The sequence below is a fragment of the Sphaeramia orbicularis genome, chromosome 15 (assembly GCF_902148855.1).
Source record: "Sphaeramia orbicularis chromosome 15, fSphaOr1.1, whole genome shotgun sequence".
NCBI lineage: Eukaryota > Metazoa > Chordata > Actinopteri > Kurtiformes > Apogonidae > Sphaeramia > Sphaeramia orbicularis.
Window position 1 is genome coordinate 24,137,982 of NC_043971.1, and position 23,415 is coordinate 24,161,396.

The 23,415-nt window shown below is 37.8% G+C and overlaps 1 protein-coding gene across 4 annotated transcripts; it reads right to left on the bottom strand.

The window, feature by feature from the left end:
• Positions 1-2: 2 nt before the first annotated feature.
• On the bottom strand, positions 3-23,228 carry LOC115434188 (CSC1-like protein 2). 4 transcript variants are annotated; one of them, XM_030155966.1, is made up of 25 exons: positions 22,901-23,228; positions 16,459-16,686; positions 16,136-16,215; positions 13,423-13,464; positions 13,059-13,121; positions 11,119-11,209; positions 10,984-11,021; positions 10,702-10,844; positions 10,044-10,095; positions 9,839-9,947; positions 9,689-9,759; positions 8,832-8,912; positions 8,616-8,739; positions 7,609-7,742; positions 7,330-7,467; positions 6,651-6,804; positions 6,307-6,413; positions 6,096-6,182; positions 5,931-5,996; positions 5,604-5,766; positions 4,994-5,099; positions 4,639-4,806; positions 4,016-4,131; positions 3,849-3,917; positions 3-3,088 (listed from the first exon to the last, which is right to left on the bottom strand). In XM_030155966.1, the coding sequence occupies exons 2-25, from the start codon at positions 16,660-16,662 to the stop codon at positions 2,909-2,911; spliced, it is 2,586 nt and encodes an 861-aa protein (XP_030011826.1). In that variant the 5' UTR covers positions 16,663-16,686; positions 22,901-23,228; the 3' UTR covers positions 3-2,908. The 4 variants fall into 4 exon arrangements, with proteins under 4 accessions (XP_030011826.1, XP_030011827.1, XP_030011828.1 ...); XM_030155967.1 differs by lacking the exon at positions 13,423-13,464; XM_030155968.1 differs by lacking the exon at positions 13,059-13,121.
• Positions 23,229-23,415: the final 187 nt, after the last annotated feature.

Consider the following 23,415-nt stretch of genomic DNA (forward strand, 5'->3'; position numbering starts at 1 on the left):
TGTCAGACTTGATTAAATACAGATTTATTGTTCAAAGAGCTGAGGGGAGAGTACAGATATGTACAGAAGGTACATGTATCTGTCATACAGACGGCCCTTTGGAAAGAATGATCAAATGACAAATGTCAAATGCTAAATCTGCTAGTGTTACTCTTCCTATCTAGCAACAATGTAAAACTAAAAAAAGGGCATAGAAAGCACACAAAACACATTCTAACTGTGCACAGACTTTAGACGCAGAGTCTGACTATCCATTCTGAATACATTGTACAAACTGAGGACTTCTATAGGAGAGTGCTTGACTGTTTACAGGAAACAATCCATTCTTTTCTATCGAGTCCTGCTGTCAATACAGATTCTATGAAGAGAAACTAAAAGAAAATGATACATCATGTACTTGAATAAATGCAATGATAGCAGGGTTTGAAACAACCAAATACTACAGGAGATCATTGCAACCTGACAGATCTGTACCCAAATGAAATGCCATGACATGGGACTGGACACCAGTAAGTTTTGTTAAATTCTAAAACTTTGAATTCACAACTGAGCAATCCTTACATTAGACACTTTAATATGACCAAAAATTGTGGGATTAACCTACATTCAGCGTTTTAAAATCTGTAGATGTTAGTTGAGATTTGTTAGCAAGTATTTCCCTCAGAGCAGAACTGTGTTATTTGACATGAAACATTCAGAGATATCAAGACCTCATCTTGAGAGGTATAAAAATTAAGAGGTATAAAAAAATAAAATCACCTAATCATGACTTGAAGAGCGCCAGACTCAATGGTGCTGAATGATTCTCTTGCTAGTACCACAATGATACACCCATATATGGTACCAATAAACGCTACCAATATACGCATGGACAGATAATAGACTGAGTTTCACCATTGTCGTCATAGCCACGGGGGCATGCCCTTTTCTGTCAATCATATAAGTGACTGTAGGATTAGTGCACATTTCCCACAGTGGTTCTCGAAGCAGCTGGTCAATTCATCATCATTTATGACATTTTCAACAATAACTGTTCAATGGTGACTGGGCGTAGTGGTACTGTGTCTGCAATGATTTGCCTTACTTTACCAACAATCTTATTTATGGTTAATGGGGAAACTCAGCGTTGAATCAACTAAAAAAGGAAATTATAGAAAAATGAAACATGAGGAATCCTGAGTAAGATCATAACAGTATTGGCTCTACATTTCACATCATAATTCGTTACTTGGTGCAAGTATTGGTATGAATCTATTCCTGATACAAAAAAGAAGCTGCTTCATGTAGATGAGGCAGAAAAGATAATACTTTAGACATTTAATCCACCTGTTTTACAATCAATATTGGTGCTATGGTGCACAGCAGGTCTGCAGTGTTCAGTAGACATTATTTCTATTGCTCTAGCAGAGGCTTTCTGGGGTTGTTACTAGGTCGGCAAATGGAATGTGCAGTTTTGTGGGGATCAAGAATTACTTCATAAAAACTAATGAGGCAACATAATGTATAGACAAACAGTGAGTCTGAACCTCATCCACTGATAAAACTGCTCAACTAACTTGTGCAACCTGGTCTAAAATTTGATATGTTGTCAGAAAAAGTGCATAATTTCAGTTAACCTAAAGCGCAGGATTGAGTACTGGCTAATGAAAACTGTAACAATGCTCTACGACCACTGGAGCTTAAGACCGGCTACTAAACACAGGATTAAGTGCCTACAAAAACATGAGGAGAACAAGACAGATAACTGAAAGCCAGGACATGGATTACCTCGATTACTGAGATATGAGTAGCCACCTGTACTGAATTTCAAGTGTGAAAACTCTACATAAAGATGTAAACCCACAGAGAAAGAAATACATATAAAAACACAGACAGAGAGAACAGTTACAATGCGAATCATCTGAAAATGACCAAGAAAACCCAAGAGGCCTTCCTCCTCAATATCTGGCCACTACAAAAGAACCAGTAGGATCTTAGCTTCCGGTCCTTCTGCAGCGTCTGCACAAGGAGGACCCCTAGTGGGGGAGCAGCAGTCCAACAGCAGTCCCATCAAAGGTACAGTGACTGAACTCAAAAAGATCAGTGTAGTGTGCCGAGATATCTTCTTCCACAGTTTAAGGTTATATCAAGCTTAATAGCATTTAAAATTCCATGCCTACAAATAAATACCATTTCAACAAAGGTTATTTTACAAATACAGAGTTTTCTAGCTGTACAGTGTTAAAGCGTCCAGGAGTGTTAGTAGCAATAATTATTTTTGTTGCTTTGTTGAAAGGCTTCTATGGAATTGGAAGAACCATTTTGGGACCATCATGTCTGCACAGCTATTTGCTGGTGTAGAAAACTCCTCTCTCAAAAGCTGCTTATTCAGCTGAAGCATCTAGTGCAGACAGTTAGGGATCCTGGCAAAGGATTATAGGAAAACTCCTCCATCCCTTGATATTGAAGGCATGCCGTACTACAGTACCGTAGTGAAAGTCGAGCTTATAGGACAGGTCCCCTCTTTCAAGTGCAATAATGTTAAGGAAATAGAGAATACAGACAGAATATCACTTCTCCCTAAGAAACAAGGCAAACAATTCTTTATTTGTGCATTAGTGTCTTTCTTTCATGGGTCCATGGCGTGGACCTCAGTTATATTAGGATGAGAACGATGTTGCTGCCCTTGCATTGTCAGAGTAGATTCCATCTGAATGTACTCAGTAGATGTGGCTTTGAAGAGACCCAGTGAAGGAAATGCAGGAGTCCTTGAGTGACAATCCATTTAATCCTTAGTAGACAATGTGCTTACATTAGTGTAAAGTCCCTCGATGGAGGTTGAGATGCTTTGGAGAACTGTTGTTTCAGTTCTTAGTTGAATTCATATATTCAGTGCACTCCTTACGTTAAACTTCTGTTCCAGATAATATCAGTGTCGCACTTCATTATCAATGAGACTGTCCTCACCAGACTGGAAGTCCTCATTCAGGCCATTTTCAACATTGATTATTTCCTCGTCCTGCGAGGACCCTTGGCCATCATCCTCGCCGCTGCCTGAACCGTTCTCTTCTGAATTTGGGTCTTGAAGTACCTGAGCAATGTACATCTGCTGCAGGGAAGACAATAAGAGGAGAATGCAGATTAATGGTTGATATTTAACTCAGTTTTGATTGCTAACAGAGATACTAAGACTTGGAGTGGTATCTGAACTTGTATGTAGCTAATGTATATTTTAGAATATCTTCTCATTACATTACAGAATGTTGTGGTTATGGGTGTTAAAGACTCCCCCTATATTTCCAGGGGTAAGCTTAGGTACAACGCTAAAGCAGTTTTCAGTATTAAAGCCAAATTATTGTGAAACCTAAATGAGAAGAGCATCAAAACTAAATGATTTTGACCAGATCAGTTAGTTTTAGTGGTTTGTAGTTGACATTGTTCTTTAGGAAGTTTTGTCCTTTCCGCTTGAGCCCAAGTCTTCCATAAACTTAGGGAAAATGCAAAAATGAATATAAACAGATTTTTGAATTTAACTACAGTATGTGGTGCCAGAGTTTTTTCATAGGTATCCCCTAATAAGCCCGTGACCCTGATAATACCCCAGCCATCTAAACCTTAGAACCTCTTTGTCCAGTGTATTGTTTTACTGTTAAAGTCAGAGGAAGTTTCATTCCAGCTTAATGGCAGTTTGTTGAATCTTGTTTAGCAGAATAGAAGGAAGCCAATAAAATATAAAACCAGAAGCTAACATGGGTACCAGAGGTATTGATACATTCACTCTCCTCATGGAAAAATTTAAAGCTCTAATAAAAGTCAACTGGATGGATGCAGATCTATTGTGTTAATAATAAACAGAGCTAAATACTTACTGCTGCCTTCGTGGTAGCAGCAGCAGATGTTGGACGCTCATCCGACCCATCCACCTCCTGGGTGTCAATCTGGGGCAAAAGCACACAGAGAAAGTGAATACATGGCCAATCTGGAAAACTTGTGAAATTTAGGATATTAAAAAACTGAGGTGGTATTAGTTTGTTACCTTGTAATTGTGAGCACTGAGATACTTAAAATGTCCAAAACAGACATGAGAGAGGCAGATAATGATTGTGATGATCAAAACTACAAAGGTGAACATGGATGTTGCTGCAGAAAAACCTGTGGAAAAACAAAGTGATGGTACACCATTTAGCACGTGCCTGTACTTTATCATACATACAGTCGCAGGAAAAAATTATTAGACCATCAAAAGTCATCAAAAACAATGGTTATGCAATCAAGTACTAACGCCTGTGTGTATCATGTGACTAAAACAGACAGAAAAGAATGCCTAAAAGCACTGTTTTTGGCAGTACAATGCCATAGATATTGATGTAAGAACTTAAGTGATTTTGGTTATTATCAAGAAAACCATAGAAAATGGCTAAAAAAAATCAGCTCTTAAATTAAACTCTTATGAGCTATTTTTGTTATCATTATACTTGTCTAAACAAATGTACCTTTAGTTGTACCAGGCATTAAAATGACCAAGAAATTGACAAAAACAAGGGTGGTCTGATAATTTTTTCTGCGACTGTAAGACCAAAAATACAAATACACTGTGAATAGGTACAGTATGTTATGTGTTAGGACAGTAGCAGCCTGTAGAGGGAGTTCTCTTCTTACCCGAGCGAACAGTGGAGAAGAAAAGTAGCCAGAAGAGACAGAGGATGGGAGCGGCCACTACTTGGTTAACAGCTCCAGAGTGGATTTTCTTGTCCAGTTTGGATGGCAGATAGGCGTAGTACATGTTGTATCTGTCTGCTAAGTGTTTCAGCAGCATGTACATTAGCCCTAAATAGGAAAGGGGAGTATGACAGTCAGTGGATGTAATCCCATCAGGCCTGCTGATAAGCATCTGGATAATGAACAGAGGCACTGTTTGCTCCCTCTGCCCGCTTCTCTTTGAGTCATCTAATCAGCACACTATCTTGATGTGAAACAGTATCCCAGCAGTGACAAGATAAGAGGCAGAACTCACCAAATGGAACGATGATTGGGCAAGTGATGCTGTAGGTCATAACCACAGTGAAAACACACATCATCCATGCATATGCTGCCCCAAACTGGAACTCATAGGCCTGATGCTGTGGGGAAACAAATACAGGGGGAAAAAAATGAAAATCTATTTCATGCTGTTTGTCAATTGGGTACTTTGCTGTCTTGCACATGGACACAGGTTGTTGGAACATGTAAGAGAAAGGATGTGACACAGAACTTGGTAATTCAAGACAGAAAACATTTGTATGGAAGATTCAAATAAAAAAAAAAAAGAAATCACACACTGGAAATAATGATTTACATAATTGTTTCAAACCATTTCTTAACTGAATTTACTAAACAATTACTGTAGAGTAACATAAAATTCAACTAAAATGAAATTATATTTACAGTGATAGAAGATTTTGGCTGTATCACTCACTAATAATGCAATTCCCATTTATTATGTATCTTTACAGTCTTGGCTCAAGTGCAGTGAGTCAGTACAGTATATGTTTATGCAAGAGATAAATCAACCCCAGCATTTAAATTAAAATACCTAATATAGATTCATGAGTAACTGTAGTTGAGTAAGTAGAGGGCACACTAACCCTCTTGACGTTCCTCCTCTCAGCGGCTGATCTCGCCAGGCAGAGGCGGATCATATACATGAGTAGACCAGGGATCCTCAGCAGGTCCATGGCATTACCAATAAACGCAGACGCAATGACATAATTCACAAAGAAGGCTCCATTGTCAGGAAGGAATACACACCTGAAGAAAAATAGAAAATTCACTACCAACAAAAACAACAACTGGAAAACATTTCTGAGTAAAAGGCACAATCATCGAAAAAAAAAAAAAATGCGGTGACCAAGAGGCCAATGTACCGTAATGAAATTCATGTTGTAATATAATGAATAAATTCTGCTACTTACTCAAATCTCACTTTAGCATCTGCCAAAAATCTTTTGTCAAAAAGCCAGCGGAAGAAAACGTCCAAGCTACAAATAGAAACAAAAGCAGTATGAGGTAAAGAATGATCATTGTAAATCTTTACGCTGTATTGTTTTGCGGGACTGGGGCAAAAACCCCTGTAATACCTGCTGAGTCCTAGAGAGGGCAGCAACAGAACCATGAAGATCAAGAAAGTGTAGCATTTATGCATTGTGGTTCTGTTTTCTCCTGACCTGCAGGTTTAAAAAAATATATACACACAGTGGCAACATGGTCAAGTTACCTTAATTTAGAAAAATCTGGTACAACAGAGTTGAACATCTTAATCTGCTTTAAGAGGAAGAGTTCAAATAGTACCGTGTCCAATGGGCCTCAAAGAATGCAGAGTAGTAGACAATTGTAGGAAGTAAAGCAGAGAAGGACCACAGGAGGAGGGTGGGGAAGAACTGGGTGATGATTGGATTCTGGAGGACAGAACAAAGAGACAAGGACATTTAGTGTCAAGTGTCTGAGCAGTAAACTCCTGTGCCTCTGTAGCTTAAGTGATTTTTGAAGGCTTCGACTTAAATGGTATTAAAACGTATTTTCTCTACATACAGCTCTCATCAATATTCAGTTAATTTAAAAAAAATCATATATCTGAAAAAGCATTTCTGCTGATTGTCAGTTCAACATAACATGAGACTAATGGAGGCACTCACATTCAGGTACTCGACTGGTTTGGTGACGTTGAACTTGTCCATGGTGGAGATGATAATGGCTGGGGTTGTGAGGAAGAAGAGGAGGAGGAAAAGGACACAGTTGATGATCAAGCAGCGGATCCACCAGGAGAATCCTCCCACTGACAGATGCTCCCTGTGGGATCCAGGTTATGTAGCGGTTAGATTGACACTGGGAGATGACCCGCAGTTATGGACACAGCTGGCCAGTAAACTGACACTCAAGCTCAAAATCTGCTTCATCATTTGGAGTGAGAAAGTGGAATAAAGTCTGACAAAACTGCATAATAGAATGAAAAAGTATACAAAATGTTCCCACACATGTCGTTTAAAAATCCAATAGTTTCTCAGGTTCACATTTCTGGGTAAAATTTCAGATCAGATTTGACATTTGAGAACACATACCACGACTTTTCTTTTTTAAACTGCTTTTTTCCTTTCCTTTTTTTCTATAACCTAACATGTACCCTTTATGTAAATTATTATGAAATTGAAACTAGTAACTGAAGCTTTACAATAATTTTTCCATACTCTCTTCTTTTCTTCACATCTAGAAATGACTAAAATCACATTCTCTTTTGTCGCCATTTCGTATGGACTCAGTCAGGTATGAAACGATTCCTTTGTATTGACAGACATTGTGACTCATGTGTGTTCTTACCAGTAGACATTCTGTGGATGAGGAGCATAGCTGACAGTCCAGTTGTGTGTGTGGAGCTTTGTGCTGAAATTTGAACTCTTGGGTTCCCGGCGACACTGGCAGCCCTGACACTTGCAAGCGTTGAAGTCTTTCAAGATCCTGGGAGGAAATGTCCATCCAAACAAAGAAGAGGTGTTACAGTGACATCTGTCATAACAAACTGACAGATTCGTACAGAGTTGTTTTATCTTATCTTATGTAAGATAAGATCCGCATTTTACTGAGGGTAAATGTACTTACAGTGCAGTTATGGACTCATTTTGGAAGGTGACAAAGGCCATTCCTAAAGGTTTGCTGTTAACCTTGTCTCTCTCCTTTTTGTACTCTTCTTTGAGTTTTGCTTCCAACTTGGTGTAGTAGCTCACTGCTTCTTCCTGTGATAGACACCGACATCTCATCAGAGCCCGTGTATTGTGCGTATTATCAGTTATTCCTACATGTGGTTAACTCCTTTGCCCATTTGTTCAATGTCCATGAATGACACTTAAAACATTGATACAGACGCTGAAGCCAATAATTTGCCTTTCTGGATGTAATGCCTATAAAAGAGACTTAACTCACTGAATGGGAAACGCAGTGTTACTCTTGGCTTCAGTTTTGTTTAGTTAATCTGGGATCATTTTAACCCTTTGGGATAATTCTTATATGCATGTTTTAGTTTTGTCATCAGACTAAAGTCATTTGTATTTTAAAGATTTATATAATGATTTAACATATATGTAGTCATACTGACACGTTCAAAGTCATATCCACTGTGCTTTGTTGATAAGTAAGTAAATGACATTAAAAATACATAACACACACTCAGGTCTATAGTGTCAGAAAACATTTACTACATCCATAATCTTATTAAGCATTAAAAGATCACCATTGTACTGACTTTTAATGCATAATAAGATTACGGCTAATTTTGCTTCACAAAAATGTTTTCTCATCCAACCATTTACCATGTGTCATGTGATGTTGAAAGCTATGTTTATACAAAGAACTGCCATTGTTACTGTTGCAGAAATCAAAAGGAATTGCACTTTCAAGCAGTCATATACATAATGTTAATATAAGGAGCAGAGATGAAAGAAGTAACCAACAATATAGACGACAAAATACAAAGAAATACTGAACCTGTGGATTTGCTTTACTATGATGGGAAAAAGAATAGCTAATTTATCTATATTACCTCAAAATATTGTCTATATCCACAATGTCAGATTACGATGCCATCAGAGTGTCAGTTGTGAGTTTCTGACCTGCTCACAGCCTTTGATGATGCAACAGCAAAGGTGTCCACAGGGCTTTGGGTTAACCATGGTGGTAACATGCTCCTTGGTTTGCAGGTCAATGAAGAATTTCTTGCTGCGCTCTGTTTTCTTCCTGTATACAAAATATATGTTGTGTCACACTGAAGACGAACTATTTCACTGACACAAGCACACAATAATAGTTGGTGTTGTTATTTTATTTACCTTTCTGAATTTAGATACATCAGCCTGGCCACATTGTAACAGATACGAGCTTCCAGAACGACACAGTTTTCATAAGCTTGCCTATAAAAGAAGTGGAACAGAAAAAAATGGGAAATAAATAATGTAGTCTTACAGTGCTCACATATTCCGGAGAACAAAATAATGTATGTAACAGTACATATTGTTAGGGATAGGACACTCTTTTCTAATCTATGTTAAATTAAATACTTTAAAAAAGAATTAAATAGTTTGCATTTTGTCTTACAAATCTATTTTCAGCAGGAGAACACGTTACTACCAAGCACCAGTAAAACATACAAGTGGTGAGGTGAGATTGGATGCAAAACACTATCAGAGCCATAAGAGGTTCTGGTAAAATCTAGCATAGAAGAGAAGAAAGCTGTAAAAGTGTGGCTGGGTTAAACTCTACCACATAATTGCCTTTACGAGAAACACTCAAAACCAGGACTGCAAATGCTGCTCTTTTTTTCCACTGTTTTTCTAATTCAAGGATAGCAATCTTTTAGTGCAAAAGCAGAGATGATTTTAGCTTAATGCTATTTAGCCAAGTAGGACATCCTCTTCTAGGACCTACACCATTTTGACGCATGACTTGCATAATCCTGCTCATCTGGCTTCTATTATGGACAATTACACATATAGACCTGCCATTGTCTGATCCCAACCACAAGGACCAGGACAAGATATTTCCTTTTTAACAGGAAAAGGCATGGCTCTCATACACTTTAATGGAGTTACTGCATGGCTTCCTGACATGTTGTGTATATTTTTATAAGGAGACAATATTAAGCATTGTGAGATGTTAATAGTTGGTTTGAGACACAAATAGTTCTTACTCAAAGTGTTGCTTTATATCCCACTCCTCTGCATATTTCGAAACTCCATTCACAAATAAAGTGCGTTTCACCTGTGAGAAAATAAAGACAAGGAAGTGAGTAGAAAACTAGGCCTTAATGAGTGTAGCTGAGTGAGCTGAAAACACCTACCAGGTCATCCTCTTTGTAGTGCATCTTTGAGGTGTGGCGTCTCATGCTGTACACAGTCAGTAACAGGTAAAGGAATGCAAAAGTAGTGTGCAGCCATAGTAGTGTATTACTGGGAAAAAGAAAAAGTGAAAAATGGTTAGGTAACAGTGCTGTAAAGGTTTTAAAGTAAGATAAACATGAAAAAAATTGAAAGACTATTACTCACTCTGCATCCAAATTTGCTATAGTGGTTCGCCCAAAACTATAGGCGTTGTTTTCTATGGAGGAAAAAATACAAGGAAGAAGACAATTACTTGTTTGGCAGGTTACCCTTATACTATACACAAGACAGGAAGGACGGTGAAATATAGTTGGAGCTAGTTGAGAATTATGTTGACATTTTTTCCAGTAATTTGAGTTAAAGCACACCAGGTGAAAAGCATTCTTTCAGAAGGGAGAAGCATACAAAAGATACAGAGAAAGAAAAGGGAACAAGTATTTTTATGACAGGTCATTTATTTTGTACTGTACTCGAATAAGGCAACAAGGAAGTAAAAGTTGGAATATAGCATTTAAGTTCCAGTGCATTTCTTTTGTCACAGGTGAAAAAAGAAAAACGTACACTTTGGTGCACTTTCCCCTATCCACATAATACTTACTAAATATTTACATGGTCTCCTCTTTATGTTTTATGTGTAAGCATGAGTTCAATAATACATTTCTGTTTATATTTTGTCAGAGGTTTTCGGAAAATTTCTGTTTCAGAGGAAAGGAGAGACAAAAACAGAGAAAAAGGAATAAATTCAAAAGTGGAAAAAAAAAAAAAAAAAAAAAAATCAACCTAGACATATATTGTATTTCATATAAAATGTGGATTATCTTACCAAGTAGGTTCCCCGAGAAGTTAACAGGCAGAATGATGCCCACAGACAGTACTCCGACCACGACCAGAAGGCCAATGATGTGGCGCTGGAAGGACAAGTAATGCACTGCATCCTCGCCACACTTCTCCCTTATCTCCTCATCTCTACAGAGTTAACATAATAACAAGGTCATTTACTTAAGAGCGACTTGATATGCAACCAGAAATACATTCTATTCATTCCTCAAGGACTACTAAGTCAGTTTTACCAAATGTTTCTCATTTCTAAAATGCTTTCACTCACTTAATGCGGAAGATTGCTGTTAGCCATGAGCAGAAGCCCTAGGACAGAAGAGAAGAAGAGCCGCTGATGGTGTCAGAACACTTTTATTTAGCACACATGTAATATTTCAGATAAGAAAACAAATGGTACACTTACAGTGTCTCTCTGCTCAATGTCAACTGAGCTCGAAACTGAGGTAAGACGCTCATACCGTTCAGGTGTTTCTGATGTCATCGCTGAGGCCACACTGAAAACACAACATAGTATGCACATGATGTTACACAACAATCCAGTATCACCATGTACCACAAGAGGATGTTAGTTTTTGTGTCTCATCACACTGGAATTACCATCAGCATGGAAAAGTTGACAACAATGCACACACATATACACAGATGCCCTGAAATGGGCTGAAGAGATTTGGTCCTGTTCCTTCACTGGAACCCAAAAACAAGTGACGGGGATCGGAACAGGAACAGTCTCTGCAGCCACATTCCATGCAGTGTTAGGAGTAGAGGGCGTATTTACACATTTTATATATGTCATCACTGTCAGAGGAAAGGTTACTAAAAGTTAGATAGCAAAGCTCTACAGACAATGAGGATTTACACAAAGGAAAAGAGAGAAACTGATTGATATCAAGAGGCTGATTGACAGTGATTGTCCAGCAGAGCCATAGTTCCCCTTGAATATAATGAAGTCTCAAGTATCATTAATGTGCCTGGGACACACTGTCTACTTCACCTGTGGATGTATGTGGATTTATGTGTAAACACATTTAATTATGGACACAACCTGCATGCGAGGTACGTCTGAGGCACGAGTCAAACTTTGCGCAGTAAGTCTATTTTCAGTGTGAGGTTGTGAAGCAGTGGATATTATACAAGCAACACTAAATAACTGACACCCACAGTGTCATTTCAATACCAAGGCCCAGTTCCAGTTCCCAAAGGCTAGGTCATAAACAACAGGTGGGATGGGGATTTTATTTTGAAGGACAAATTCATCTACATGTTTTTGATAGTGTTGAACGTAGCTCTGATAATTGTACTTCCTGTTAAATCAAGTATGAAAGATTAGTGCACATTCAGTTTTACTAACGAGAGGAAAAAACAAAGCCCTGCTGACTCCTATCTAAATACACTAATTTCTTCTCAGCTATAAAGTTTAATGTTTACTGAAGGAGTGAAGTCATAACAATGAGATAGACTATTACCCCAGCCTAAATGCTGATTTTTCCGCAGTTTTAAAGTGCATGCCTTTATAAGCATATGTCATATTAACTGTGTGATTTATCAAGCATATATGTCTTTAAAATGGCTGATTTACCTACTTATTGATAAGATGAAATGACAGTAAAGATGGCCACATTCATTTATGCACAAATTCATAGATACAGTGCATTCTCTTATTTATTGATAACACCTATTTGGACTGGGTTATGACAAGTTGTTGTTTTTAAAAAGTGGGCCCCCTAAAAGTGTCTGGGACACACAGCTGAAGGCTGCAACTGAATATGTCATAGATATGGAAACAAATGACAGTAAATATTATTTTTTGCATATTTGAAGGAAGTTGCTTTTATGAGTATTTAGAAGTAAGCATATGCCATCTTTTATCCATCGAACATAAATACATATTCAATTTAGAATGACACGAAAACATTTGTTTGCCATTATTAGAGGGAAACTCAATGTACAAAGTTGGGCTGGCGGTAGCAACTTTGTGGACATGTGAATGAGACACAACAGTGCACACAGGTGAAAAAAACAGTTCCAGGCATGATTTGGTTTTAGAGAGACTGATTGTAAGAAAGTGAATCATGTCAGTTTACAGTAGACAGGACACAGGCTTTGCTGGAACTCCTGTGGTGGCTCAGTGTTTAATACTACATGAAAGGATGACATCACCCACAGCTCTAAGAGATATCTAATGGAATGAGGAGAGAGCCTGCGGCTGTAATCCATCAACAGTCCTCCGCTCCCACATTCTTGTTATAAGTTAGAAATGCTAATCTTGTCTATAACAGAGAGTGTACTGTAGGTGCACCATGTTAAGACCTGCCTATGTACAACCACAGATCATGGAAGCATTACCTCTCCCTGTAAGCATCCTGCCTGTGTGGCTCATGCGGTGCGCTCACACAGAAGAAGTCCACGCTTCATAAAGAGGTCAATACACAGATTAGCAAACACAGATCTGATTAGGATTGTGGAAGAGGACAGGGACACCCAAGAGCAGAAGTATAAGAGTGACAAGGAGAGGAAGAATAATTAGGTGCCTGGAACAGGAAAACGCCCTGAGACAGAGGGAAAAAAACATTTAAGCATGAAGTGAAAAACAGCATGAAACCCATAGAGGCCTGGGCAGAGTGGACAAATGTTATGAGTTACGTTAACTACAGAAAAGGGAAAAGGAGAAGAAAAGGCAGAGAGTCTACAATATGGAGAGAAAACATACTATTCCCGATCATCTAGGCGACTGTAGCGCTGATCCATTCTTCTGGAGAAAAGAGAAGCAAAACAAAGCCATTCAGCTTAGTTAAGAGGAAATGACCCTGTTGGCCAGTACAGCTTCTGGTTCACAGAAAAACTGGAGAGGCATATTACAGCACAGGCATACTAATGAAGACCTCCATTCATAGTAGTATACATAATCTAGCCATATAAATGCAATTATGCTCTGATGACCATTTCAGCCTTGAGTTGAGACTCATGACTTACATCACTGGGACAGACGTCAAGTTTCCACAGACAAAAAAAGGACGTCAAAAAACAGACACTAATCTGAAGTCAGCACTTTTAGGTGTCATGAGACAACAAAGTTCCTGTCTGTTACAAAAGTAACCCATGCTGCCACCCCCTCCCTTCATGCTGGAACCTTATTCTCTGCTCACATGCAGCTGCAAAAATAGTGAAGCTGCAACATCACACAAACACAGCAGGGGGATGTAGGTGATGGAGCATTGTGTCAAGTAATTTCAAGGGTTCACAGTCGAAGAGCTCTAAAGTGTCATCTGATCTTCCTCTCTCCCTAACTTGATGAGCCCTTTTGTTTAACCTCATGATGAAGCAATTTAAAGACCAAGAATGGAATCGGTCATTATTGATGGACGTCTCTCTTGCTGCTTTTAGGGTAGACAAGAGTCTCAAATTATCCCAAATTACTGAGCCACAAGTCATCTTATGAGAGCAGTTAACTTCAGTCGATGGGGCTTAGATGGAGGCAGTGGCTTTAAAGAGACCTGGGACCTGTATCGTGAAGCAGCATTATGGGGTAGTGAAGCAATTTATGTTTAACCCTGGGCTTTCAGCATCACAAAGGTGGTTTGTTTTCGCCATGCATACTTGCATTGAATGCCTAACCTGGTCCAAACAAAAATGCATAAAAGCCTTGTCTACTGACCTATCAATTTTCCTAGAAGGAGGTTCGATGGACATTGGTGCATGTATTAAAAATGTATTTATTACCCTGCCTCCCGAAGGGGAGGCAAAGGGCATTGTTTTTGGTTCGGTTTGTTTGTTTGTTAACACTCTAGCAGCAAAACTCTTAGCTGAATTCATACCAAATTTGGTTTATAGATTGCCAGTGACCCAGAACAGATGTGAGTCAAATTTTTTATGAATCTTTTAAATCTTTTTTTTTCTCCCATTTACTTACAATGGACGAAATTTCAAATGTCTATAAAGACATATATTTTGCTTCAATTTACTTCAAAGTTCGCACATATATAGAAGCAATTGATATGCTGACATCAGCACATGTGTAGACATGATGACATCAGTTGGATCAATGCCAAAATAAGCTACAATACGTGCGAGGGGCGGGGTTTGTTGTGCCTGGCACCACTTGCTTATTTAATTTGTTGTTTGAAAGAAAAGGAGTTACGCAACATCTAAACCCTTTGCTTTTCTTTATATAGTGATATATAATCAGCAATGGAATTACTGATCTTATAAAGTTTGACAGTAAGCTGAAGATTTGTGTTTTTGTATTAATTTTTATTCTCTCCAAAGCTGTTTATCAGTAAAATGTTAAATCTTTAAGAATAAAACTACACTTGTACATTTAATCAATACATTCATTTAATAGAATACCCAATTGTAATTATAGTCAGATGTACTCATGCCATGTGATATTGATAAGAATATTAACTTACTCATTCCCACAGTCTACAGTGCTTTGTCAGCTTTCTCTCCTGGCTTGCAGCATCTTTGATGCTTTTAGTACATTTAACCTTCTTAATTCTTTAGATTTGTTCAGGGTTATGGTTTGTTCTTCTGCTAAGAAGCATGTAGTTGTAAACCTGGCCATGTTCATGATCTGTCATCCGATACTAACTTAATCCCTTTACTTGACAGCGCTCATGACCACTTGATGACAACACGTCCATGTATTTAACTTGCTACATGAGACAGGCCCCTGGAACCTTAAGCTAATAATAGCTTATTGTTTTCTTTCTTCTTCATTTCAGTCCACCTTAAAAGGCAACATGATGTAAGCTATGACTAAATTTAATACTGTTAAATCAATATGGATCACCTGCCATTGCCAGAGGCATGTGAGATGTTAACATCTGAATGCTGACAAGGCAGGGTTTAGTGTCTGGACTCTTCTGATCTCACACTTTTTTGGCTAAAGGGAAAGTATATTGAAGTCTGACAAGTTCATAACTGTTCGTCTGCCACGATGGCTGTATAAAAGGCAATGCTGTCTTACACTAGAGACCATTTCACACTTTAATAATTTATACTCTAGTCCAGTGACTGTGGATATCAAGAAATCAAGTGTCAAATGTCTTTGTAAAGACAATGCTGGAAGTTCTTTCACCCTTTACAAGAAGAGAAACACTGTTGCTAGGAATGGGGATGAAACTGAGTGTTATCACAATGTACCAAAACCTGAAATTGAAACATCAGAAAATATACATTCATTATATTAGGGAATAAAATTGTTCCTAAAAGGTATAGTTACTGTACAACTATAAGTATTACCAGCAGTTATTGCATGCATTAGGGAAAAGCATGTCATTATCACAACAAAATCAAACCACAAGTCATTTCACAATGATAGTGTGTGTTTGATCTTCATGTCCAATGCAACAAATCAACTGGAAAAGCTTGTTACTGGATCTTCTAGTCTGTGCATTTCACTGTAGATGTTTAAAACTTACCTGTCAGCATCAGTTACCAGAGCAAGGCGCCCGTAGTCCCATGCTACTTTTCGTAAGAAGGAAAACACAAACAGCAGGCCCTAGAAGACACAAAATAAACAAGAATTCGAGTGCTTTTATGTACATAACACAGACTTATTCAACGCGTGCTACATAATCTACTTGAGGGATCCTAAATACTGGCATTATATGTTAGGAATAATTTTGAGACGATTGAAAACATTGTAGGATTTATACTGCATCATGGCTAGGACTATAGAATGATGAATGTGCCCTTCAGATGTAGTACCTAACCACTGTGTTTGAATAAAAAATGGACTTACCAAGAAGCACATGAAGTCAAGGGCAAGGACAGTAGGCACCCCTCCGAAGGGCAAGCCCTGCAGCACAGTGCTGCGAATTCGGGCAGTGTAGCAGTAATCCTTTGAGCCATTGGTTGGCGGAGGCAGCGTTGTCGGACAACTCTCCGAATTGGAGCATCCTTGCGCCGCCGAGAACGCCATTATTAATATCAAAGCTTGTAACATCACTCACTGTAGCATGCTGAAAAGCTGAAAAGGAACGACACCAGAGATGGATCTTAAATGGTTGCATCCAACAGTGCACTAACAAACACGCATTGACTGAAACAGTAAAAGAAAAAATGAAACCTTTTCTACTGAGCCTGACATCACTTATCATCAGTCACATGTTCTGCTCATGGTTTTGACCACTTGCGTGACAACTTGTTTGTTCTAACCTATTATACACTTTCTGTTCCTTGTCTGCAGTGTTAAGGACCAGTGATGCATAGTTGAACTGTGAGCTGAATTTAAGCAAGATGTTTTTATTAAGCTTCTATCAAAGTGTAAAATGTGTGTTCACTCTCCTTTTGCATCTATAGCTTCCAATACCTTAAGTCTATAATGGCATTTTAGTAAGAGATGTGAGATAAGAAAAAGAAAAAAAAGAAAAAATGTAACTATAGTATTTAATAATATACAATTTTATACAAAACACATCTAAATATTTTCATGATTTCATAATTTTAGCTGCTAAAAAAAATTGGTCTGGTTACCAAGTAGCAGCATACAGCACGCAAAAACACCAGAAACACATGTATGTACAGGCTTATCCAATACTTCAAGATCTGTCAACTCAGACACAAATGCTGCAATTCAGGAAACAGGCTTTAAAAATAAAATATAAAACAGTGTCTGTCCAGTAATTCCAATTCATAACCATAGAGACACTTTTCATTGGGAAAAAAAAAACTTAATTTCATATCACTACTTCAAATTACAGCTAAAAGTCATAAAAGAAAGAGAAATACAGTTGATATTTATGATATAAAGCCAAACATGAAAAAAAAAAAAAAAAATCAAATTATTATTGTGATACAATGTAGATGTACATTGTGTGTCAACAGAAAAACACCACTTTTTATTTTATTTATTACATGTTTATGTAACTGCATTCTTTACAGCAACATATTTCTACATTTGGACACTACATTCTTCCACACGACATGGATGCAGGACTGTTTGGTTTGCTAAGTATATTTGTTTGCTGCTATAGTTTAAACCTTTAAGGTACTTAGTTTAGGCATATGTACCAATATTTATGTTAGGTGTGTAATTTTTTGCTGTTACACTTCATTCTACTGTTATAGCAGACAATATGTTTTTCATATTTTAGGCCTATATTTGAAAAGTGTTCTCTATTTACCAACTTATTTTTATATATTAATATGTAGCAAAACTTAGAAATTCCCAACCATTTAGAAAATGTGCTGTATCATGATCTGTCCAATTGTCTGGAATAGGAAATGACCTATTCAGAATGTTGTCATATCCCACAGTTCCACTCTGCATATAGGCTTTGAGAGATCACACACACTGACGGTTCAATATTTCTCACAGACAGAACAAACTGCTTGTGGAAGGACAGCCTCATCATAGGAGAGGCGTAGGTGTTCTGGTGAGCGCAGGCGAGTGTCCCGCACTGCTTTACTTGTGCCCTTCGACCCACTATTACCAGCATTCACGATGCTGCTCATCTGCCCTAACACTAACTCATTTATCTGCTCCCTGGAATGCTGTGACCTCACTGGAGAGGGACGCAGCCAGAGCCGAACAATAAGTCGATAGAGTCCAGAGGGTTCAAATGGACCGGTCTCAACCCAAGGAGGACACAACATACCCCCCTGTGCTTTCAGCAACACTGCAGCAGTTCACACTGTTTAACATTCTGTCAATGTTCTTAAAAAGGACTTAAAACACATCAAAATCACCTTCTTACAGCAACTTCTTAAACTGCAGCAGATACCATTACTTTCAGTACGGTAAGCTCACTTGCGTCGTTAATCAATACCAGAGGAGGTCAAGTATTATTGCTTATCATATTAAGTGGTATATACCATCTTTAAAATACATTGCATCAGTCAATATTTGAGAAGTACGAATAAAATAATCTAATAATGTTGTGCAGTATGACCCAAAAATTATATCAGCATTTTTTACAGTTTCTGGCTGGCACAATATTATTTTTTCTGTGCCAGTGGGATTATTTGGATTTCTGACTTCCACAGTCAGAAGGATTTTAATTTCATGTATAGTGATTTTTAGATTAATATTGCCGTGTTGTATCGTATGCACTTAAGAAAAATTCATATTGTATCAAGTCTAGAATACATGAGTTGACAATTGTCATACACATAACAGCTCACAGTATTATTATTTTTATTATAACTTTACGCCACCACTGCAGCATGGGTCTAATAATCATTTAATTATACACCTTCTTATGAAGAGATATTTACTGGCATACAAGTTGAAACATAAAAAAATATGATTTCTGTTCACTGTTAATAAAAGTTGAACACTGCAGCTATGATATGATCTAAACAGACAAAGTACATTCCTAAAATATTGGAACAAGGTACCAAACCTCATCAAAACAAACTGCTGGAGTGCCAGGTGTGCACTGAACTCACAGCAGAAGAATGAGATGCAACAAGATCATGCCAGTAAAGGAGCCACAGTCATACAATGGTAAATGTGTGGTATTAATGATAAAATTAGACATTGTGTTCACCAGGTGTTCTTATACAAGTGTTACAGCCTGGGTGAAAGTGTGGTGCAACATGAAAGAATAGACTCTCCTTTGTCCCAAGCACCACCACTACTAACAGAAATAATCAGAATTATTTCAAATAACTGTGATACGGTGAAAATTAAAAACACTGTACTAATATATCACCCATCAGTGCTTAAAGTTAAAATGCATCAGATACATTAGCAATAGTCTGGGAAGATGACAAAGATATTATATTTCAGTTACAACTCCAGACCTGACAATAAACAGTGCCTCAAATATTTCCCATCAATTTGAAATTTGCTGAAGTCAGTCTCATCTTAAACTGTACTGAGATTTGCAGGTGAAAAAAAAAAACTGAATTTCAGAGTCTGTAGCTACAGCATTACGTCTAATGTTGACTCAGATCTTCATCAGCTCTGATCACTGCATGACTCAGCAGCACAGACATACTACACTACCTTTTCACCTGATGCTGGTTGCTATGTTACCATCAGCCGAACACAGATTCTGGATGGAATAAATCCGGTGGTTGTTAATTGGAAAGTCAGTCTCGAGTGAATCTGCTGTTTGCTCACCAGCTTAATTAGACTAAATAATGGGTGTATCTATTTGTCTGCAATATATTATATTTCAGACGAACCCTACAGCAACAAAACGTCTGCCAGAGGACAAATGAAAAGAAATAGTCATACAATAAGGCCTAACTGCATCAGTGCAGGCAGCTGCAGTGTTCATTACATGAGGATAAAATAGATGCAAGGCTTACGCTCCATCTCAATCCATAAGAGACTAGAAACTGAAAATGCACAACACTAATACTCTCTGACCACAGTGACTCTTATTAGCTACCTCACCCCAATTTAGGACATTGTGGATGCCTCTATTTTTGTTGTGAGTTTTTTTATGTGAAAGGTTTTCTTCTTCAGGTGAAAGAGGCTGATGCCTCTTTTTCCCCTGAATCCATTTAGAATTTAGATTCAGCCCAGCTGCTGTAGAAGTAGTTATTTTATAACAATCACAAAGATTTTTTAGCAGTATAACATCCCCTTTAAACAGAACTGACATCTGATGAGCAACAGAGCTGTTTAGAAAATTACAGAGGAAACACTGCAGCAGGTTAAGAACAGTGCTGCCAGTCATTTAAAATGCTGCATAACATTTACTGTCAATAACGTAACACCACCCAACCGGAGATACACAGATGAGTTGGACTAGTAACTGGTTTTGTTTGACTATTTTACATTCTACTGTAAATAAAATTTAACATCAAATATTTACTTTAACTTTTAGCAAAGAAAAGATTATTAGCAAGCAGTGTAGAACTACAAAGAACAAGTGTGCATTCTAAGAAGAAGGTGTTGACTACTCTTGGCTGTTGTAGACTTTCATATATGTTTGTCCGACTGTAATAAAACAGTACATGTATGTGAAGTAATAAATGCTGACTCTTACTTCAAACAAGAAATAGAGCAGATAATCAGTTCACATAGGTTGTTTAACAAACTAGCCTATTATATCAGATATACTTTGTTTCTGGAAGTGCTGATTTTTTTTCCCCCAATACCAGTATTAACTCTTGACCTACTAATCTGCTTTTGGTTCATCCACTACAGATCAGTCTAATAAGTAGCATATATGTGTTTTACATTAACTGCATGAAAATATGCATTCTGCTTCACAACAGTTTCTTGTCTTAAATCCAAGAGTATGGGTGACTGATAACACAGACTGCACATATTAGCATGGTGTGTATTAGTCTATTAATCATTGACTATGCTAATTCAGCTGCTCAGTGCCTGAGCTTTGATTATCAACACAGATTACAGTAATGGCAGTACTTTGGTGTTTGGTTTCACAATCATGTCACAAAAAGTATGTAAAATCATGACCACACAAGACAAAAAAAAAAAAAGCTGAGTCAAACTCTCCTCTCTTGCCCACAGATAATCATGTGCAGAAGAACAGCAATTTATTGTAAGTGTCATGACATAAATGTGACAGTAGTTGGATATCATTATATCATTATAGTGAATAGTAGTAGCCAACTATTACAGGAACAAGAAATTAGGGTAATACTTTCAATTTAATTGTCTGTTGGATTCAAAGGAAGAGTACAAGACAATGTGTGTTTCAAAAAATTTGCCTGCAACAGAAAACAATACAAGATACAATATGTTTTCATGTAATTACAATGACGTAGTCTTTTTTGTTTCACGACGAAGGAAGGCCTTTCGGAATATATTGAATCCTGACAGACCACAGACTTATGAATGTAAAAATAGAAAGCATTTAGTGCTTGTACCTAAATCAATGAGAGGCTTAGTCTTGTGTGTACATATGCATCACTAGCAAATTACTATTCACCTTCATACAACTTACTTACAACAAAGTTTCAGTTAATATATATTATACAGTATCTATTTAAAATAAACTATTTTAGATTTTCATAATATCTATCTATCTATCTATCTATCTATCTATCTATCTATCTATCTATCTATCTATCTATCTATCTATCTTAAAGGGCAAGCAAAAGTGCTTGTTAAGCATTTAAGGCTTTTCCTTTCTTGTCTTGTGCAATCTCAATATGAGAAGCAAAATGTCAGACTGAAAGGCAAAGCATTATTATTCATCAGTGTGATTCAACCTCACTAAGGTTCATGGATAAAAAAAAAACCCAAAACAAAACACTACGTCTATCAGACAGGTTTTATCCCTTCATATGCAATGTACAAGGAAACCCTCAGACTATTAGCTGTCAAAGCCAACCTGTGACTGGTTATCGGTTCATGACAAAGCCCATGTCTGCGGATGTAGCACAGCTTAACCCGCTCTCAGTACATTCTCGATGCAGTGTTGCCTAATAGCTTGTGATAGCTGTGAGTCCTGATCTAGTTTACTGGTATGTCAAAATACCGGTCTGGGTAAAACGCCATAGCTCGATTTTAATAATTCATTTATTTAGTTTACTCGTTCAACATGCGAACAAGTATATTTCCATCAAAGTAAACAACACCAAACAATGTGCCTTTAAAGGACCCAAACAGTACACAGTCTGAAACATTGTTGTTGTGACACCTTGTTATTGATTCGTTCTGTGATCATAGACCAAACAGCTTGTTCCTCTGGCAGTGAGGGCCAGCTGCGAACTTAATCTAGGGCTTATGGCTCGACTGTGACACATAATAAATTAATCAGTACATCATGTTAAAACGACACTAGAATCGTTATTGGTTTCTGTTTATAGGAAATCTACAGCAACACAAACCACTTATAGCAAACTTGGCTAGCATTTCTGCTGTTTTGTTTCCATTAGCAATAGAAACTTGTGCTGGTATCTGTTAGCTTAACGGCGTGGTACCGGTGATCCAATTTAACTAGCGATCATGTTCATTGTTTATGGTTGCTTTGCAATATATAAATGAAATCCAGATGTCAGAAGCGCAGGTTCGTTGTATATACATGGTTCATAACATCTGGGTTTTGTTTATAAGGAGACAAACTTAACCAGTTAACATGAACGCCAGTCAAATTGGAACAACGGAATGTGTTTACTTGCTTATTGTTCTGAGCACTCTCTTGAAGTTTAAGAGCAAGAAGCTAACTGTTAGCGCCCGCAACTGTGGAAAACATCCACTAAACACGCAGATAAAGACAGCGGTGTTATAAAACAGAAAACCATCTTACCTTAGTATGATACGTAGCAGGGACAGAAACTATCACAATTAGCTTATGTGAGCTAGCCGTCAAGCGTTGTACTGGTGGTAACGCTAGCTCAGTTAGCCCCTCAGTGTGGCAAATAACAGGTGGCGGCTACCTAATGCTTGTCAAGTAATTTCCGAATCGAATCAGAGTCCGCTGATCCACCCTGACCCAGGTACTGAAGCCAGACTGGACCAGTTGATCATGCAATCTAGCTGTAAGCAACGATAAACAAGACCAGGCTGCTAAGGTTGTGTGTCAGACGGCTGAACTATCGTTGCTAACCCAACCAGTCCAACAGGAGGAGAGTGACGAGCCAAGCCAGTCGGCTTTAAAGCGTGACGTAAATCCACGTAGATATAGAATATACAGAAAATCATTACATGGTCAACTGCGTTCACAGATTCGTTGTGTAGCTTCTATAATATAGAAGTGTATGTTTTCTCCGGCGCATTTACATGACGTAAGGCTCAAACTAACTTTCTTTTTTTATAGCGATC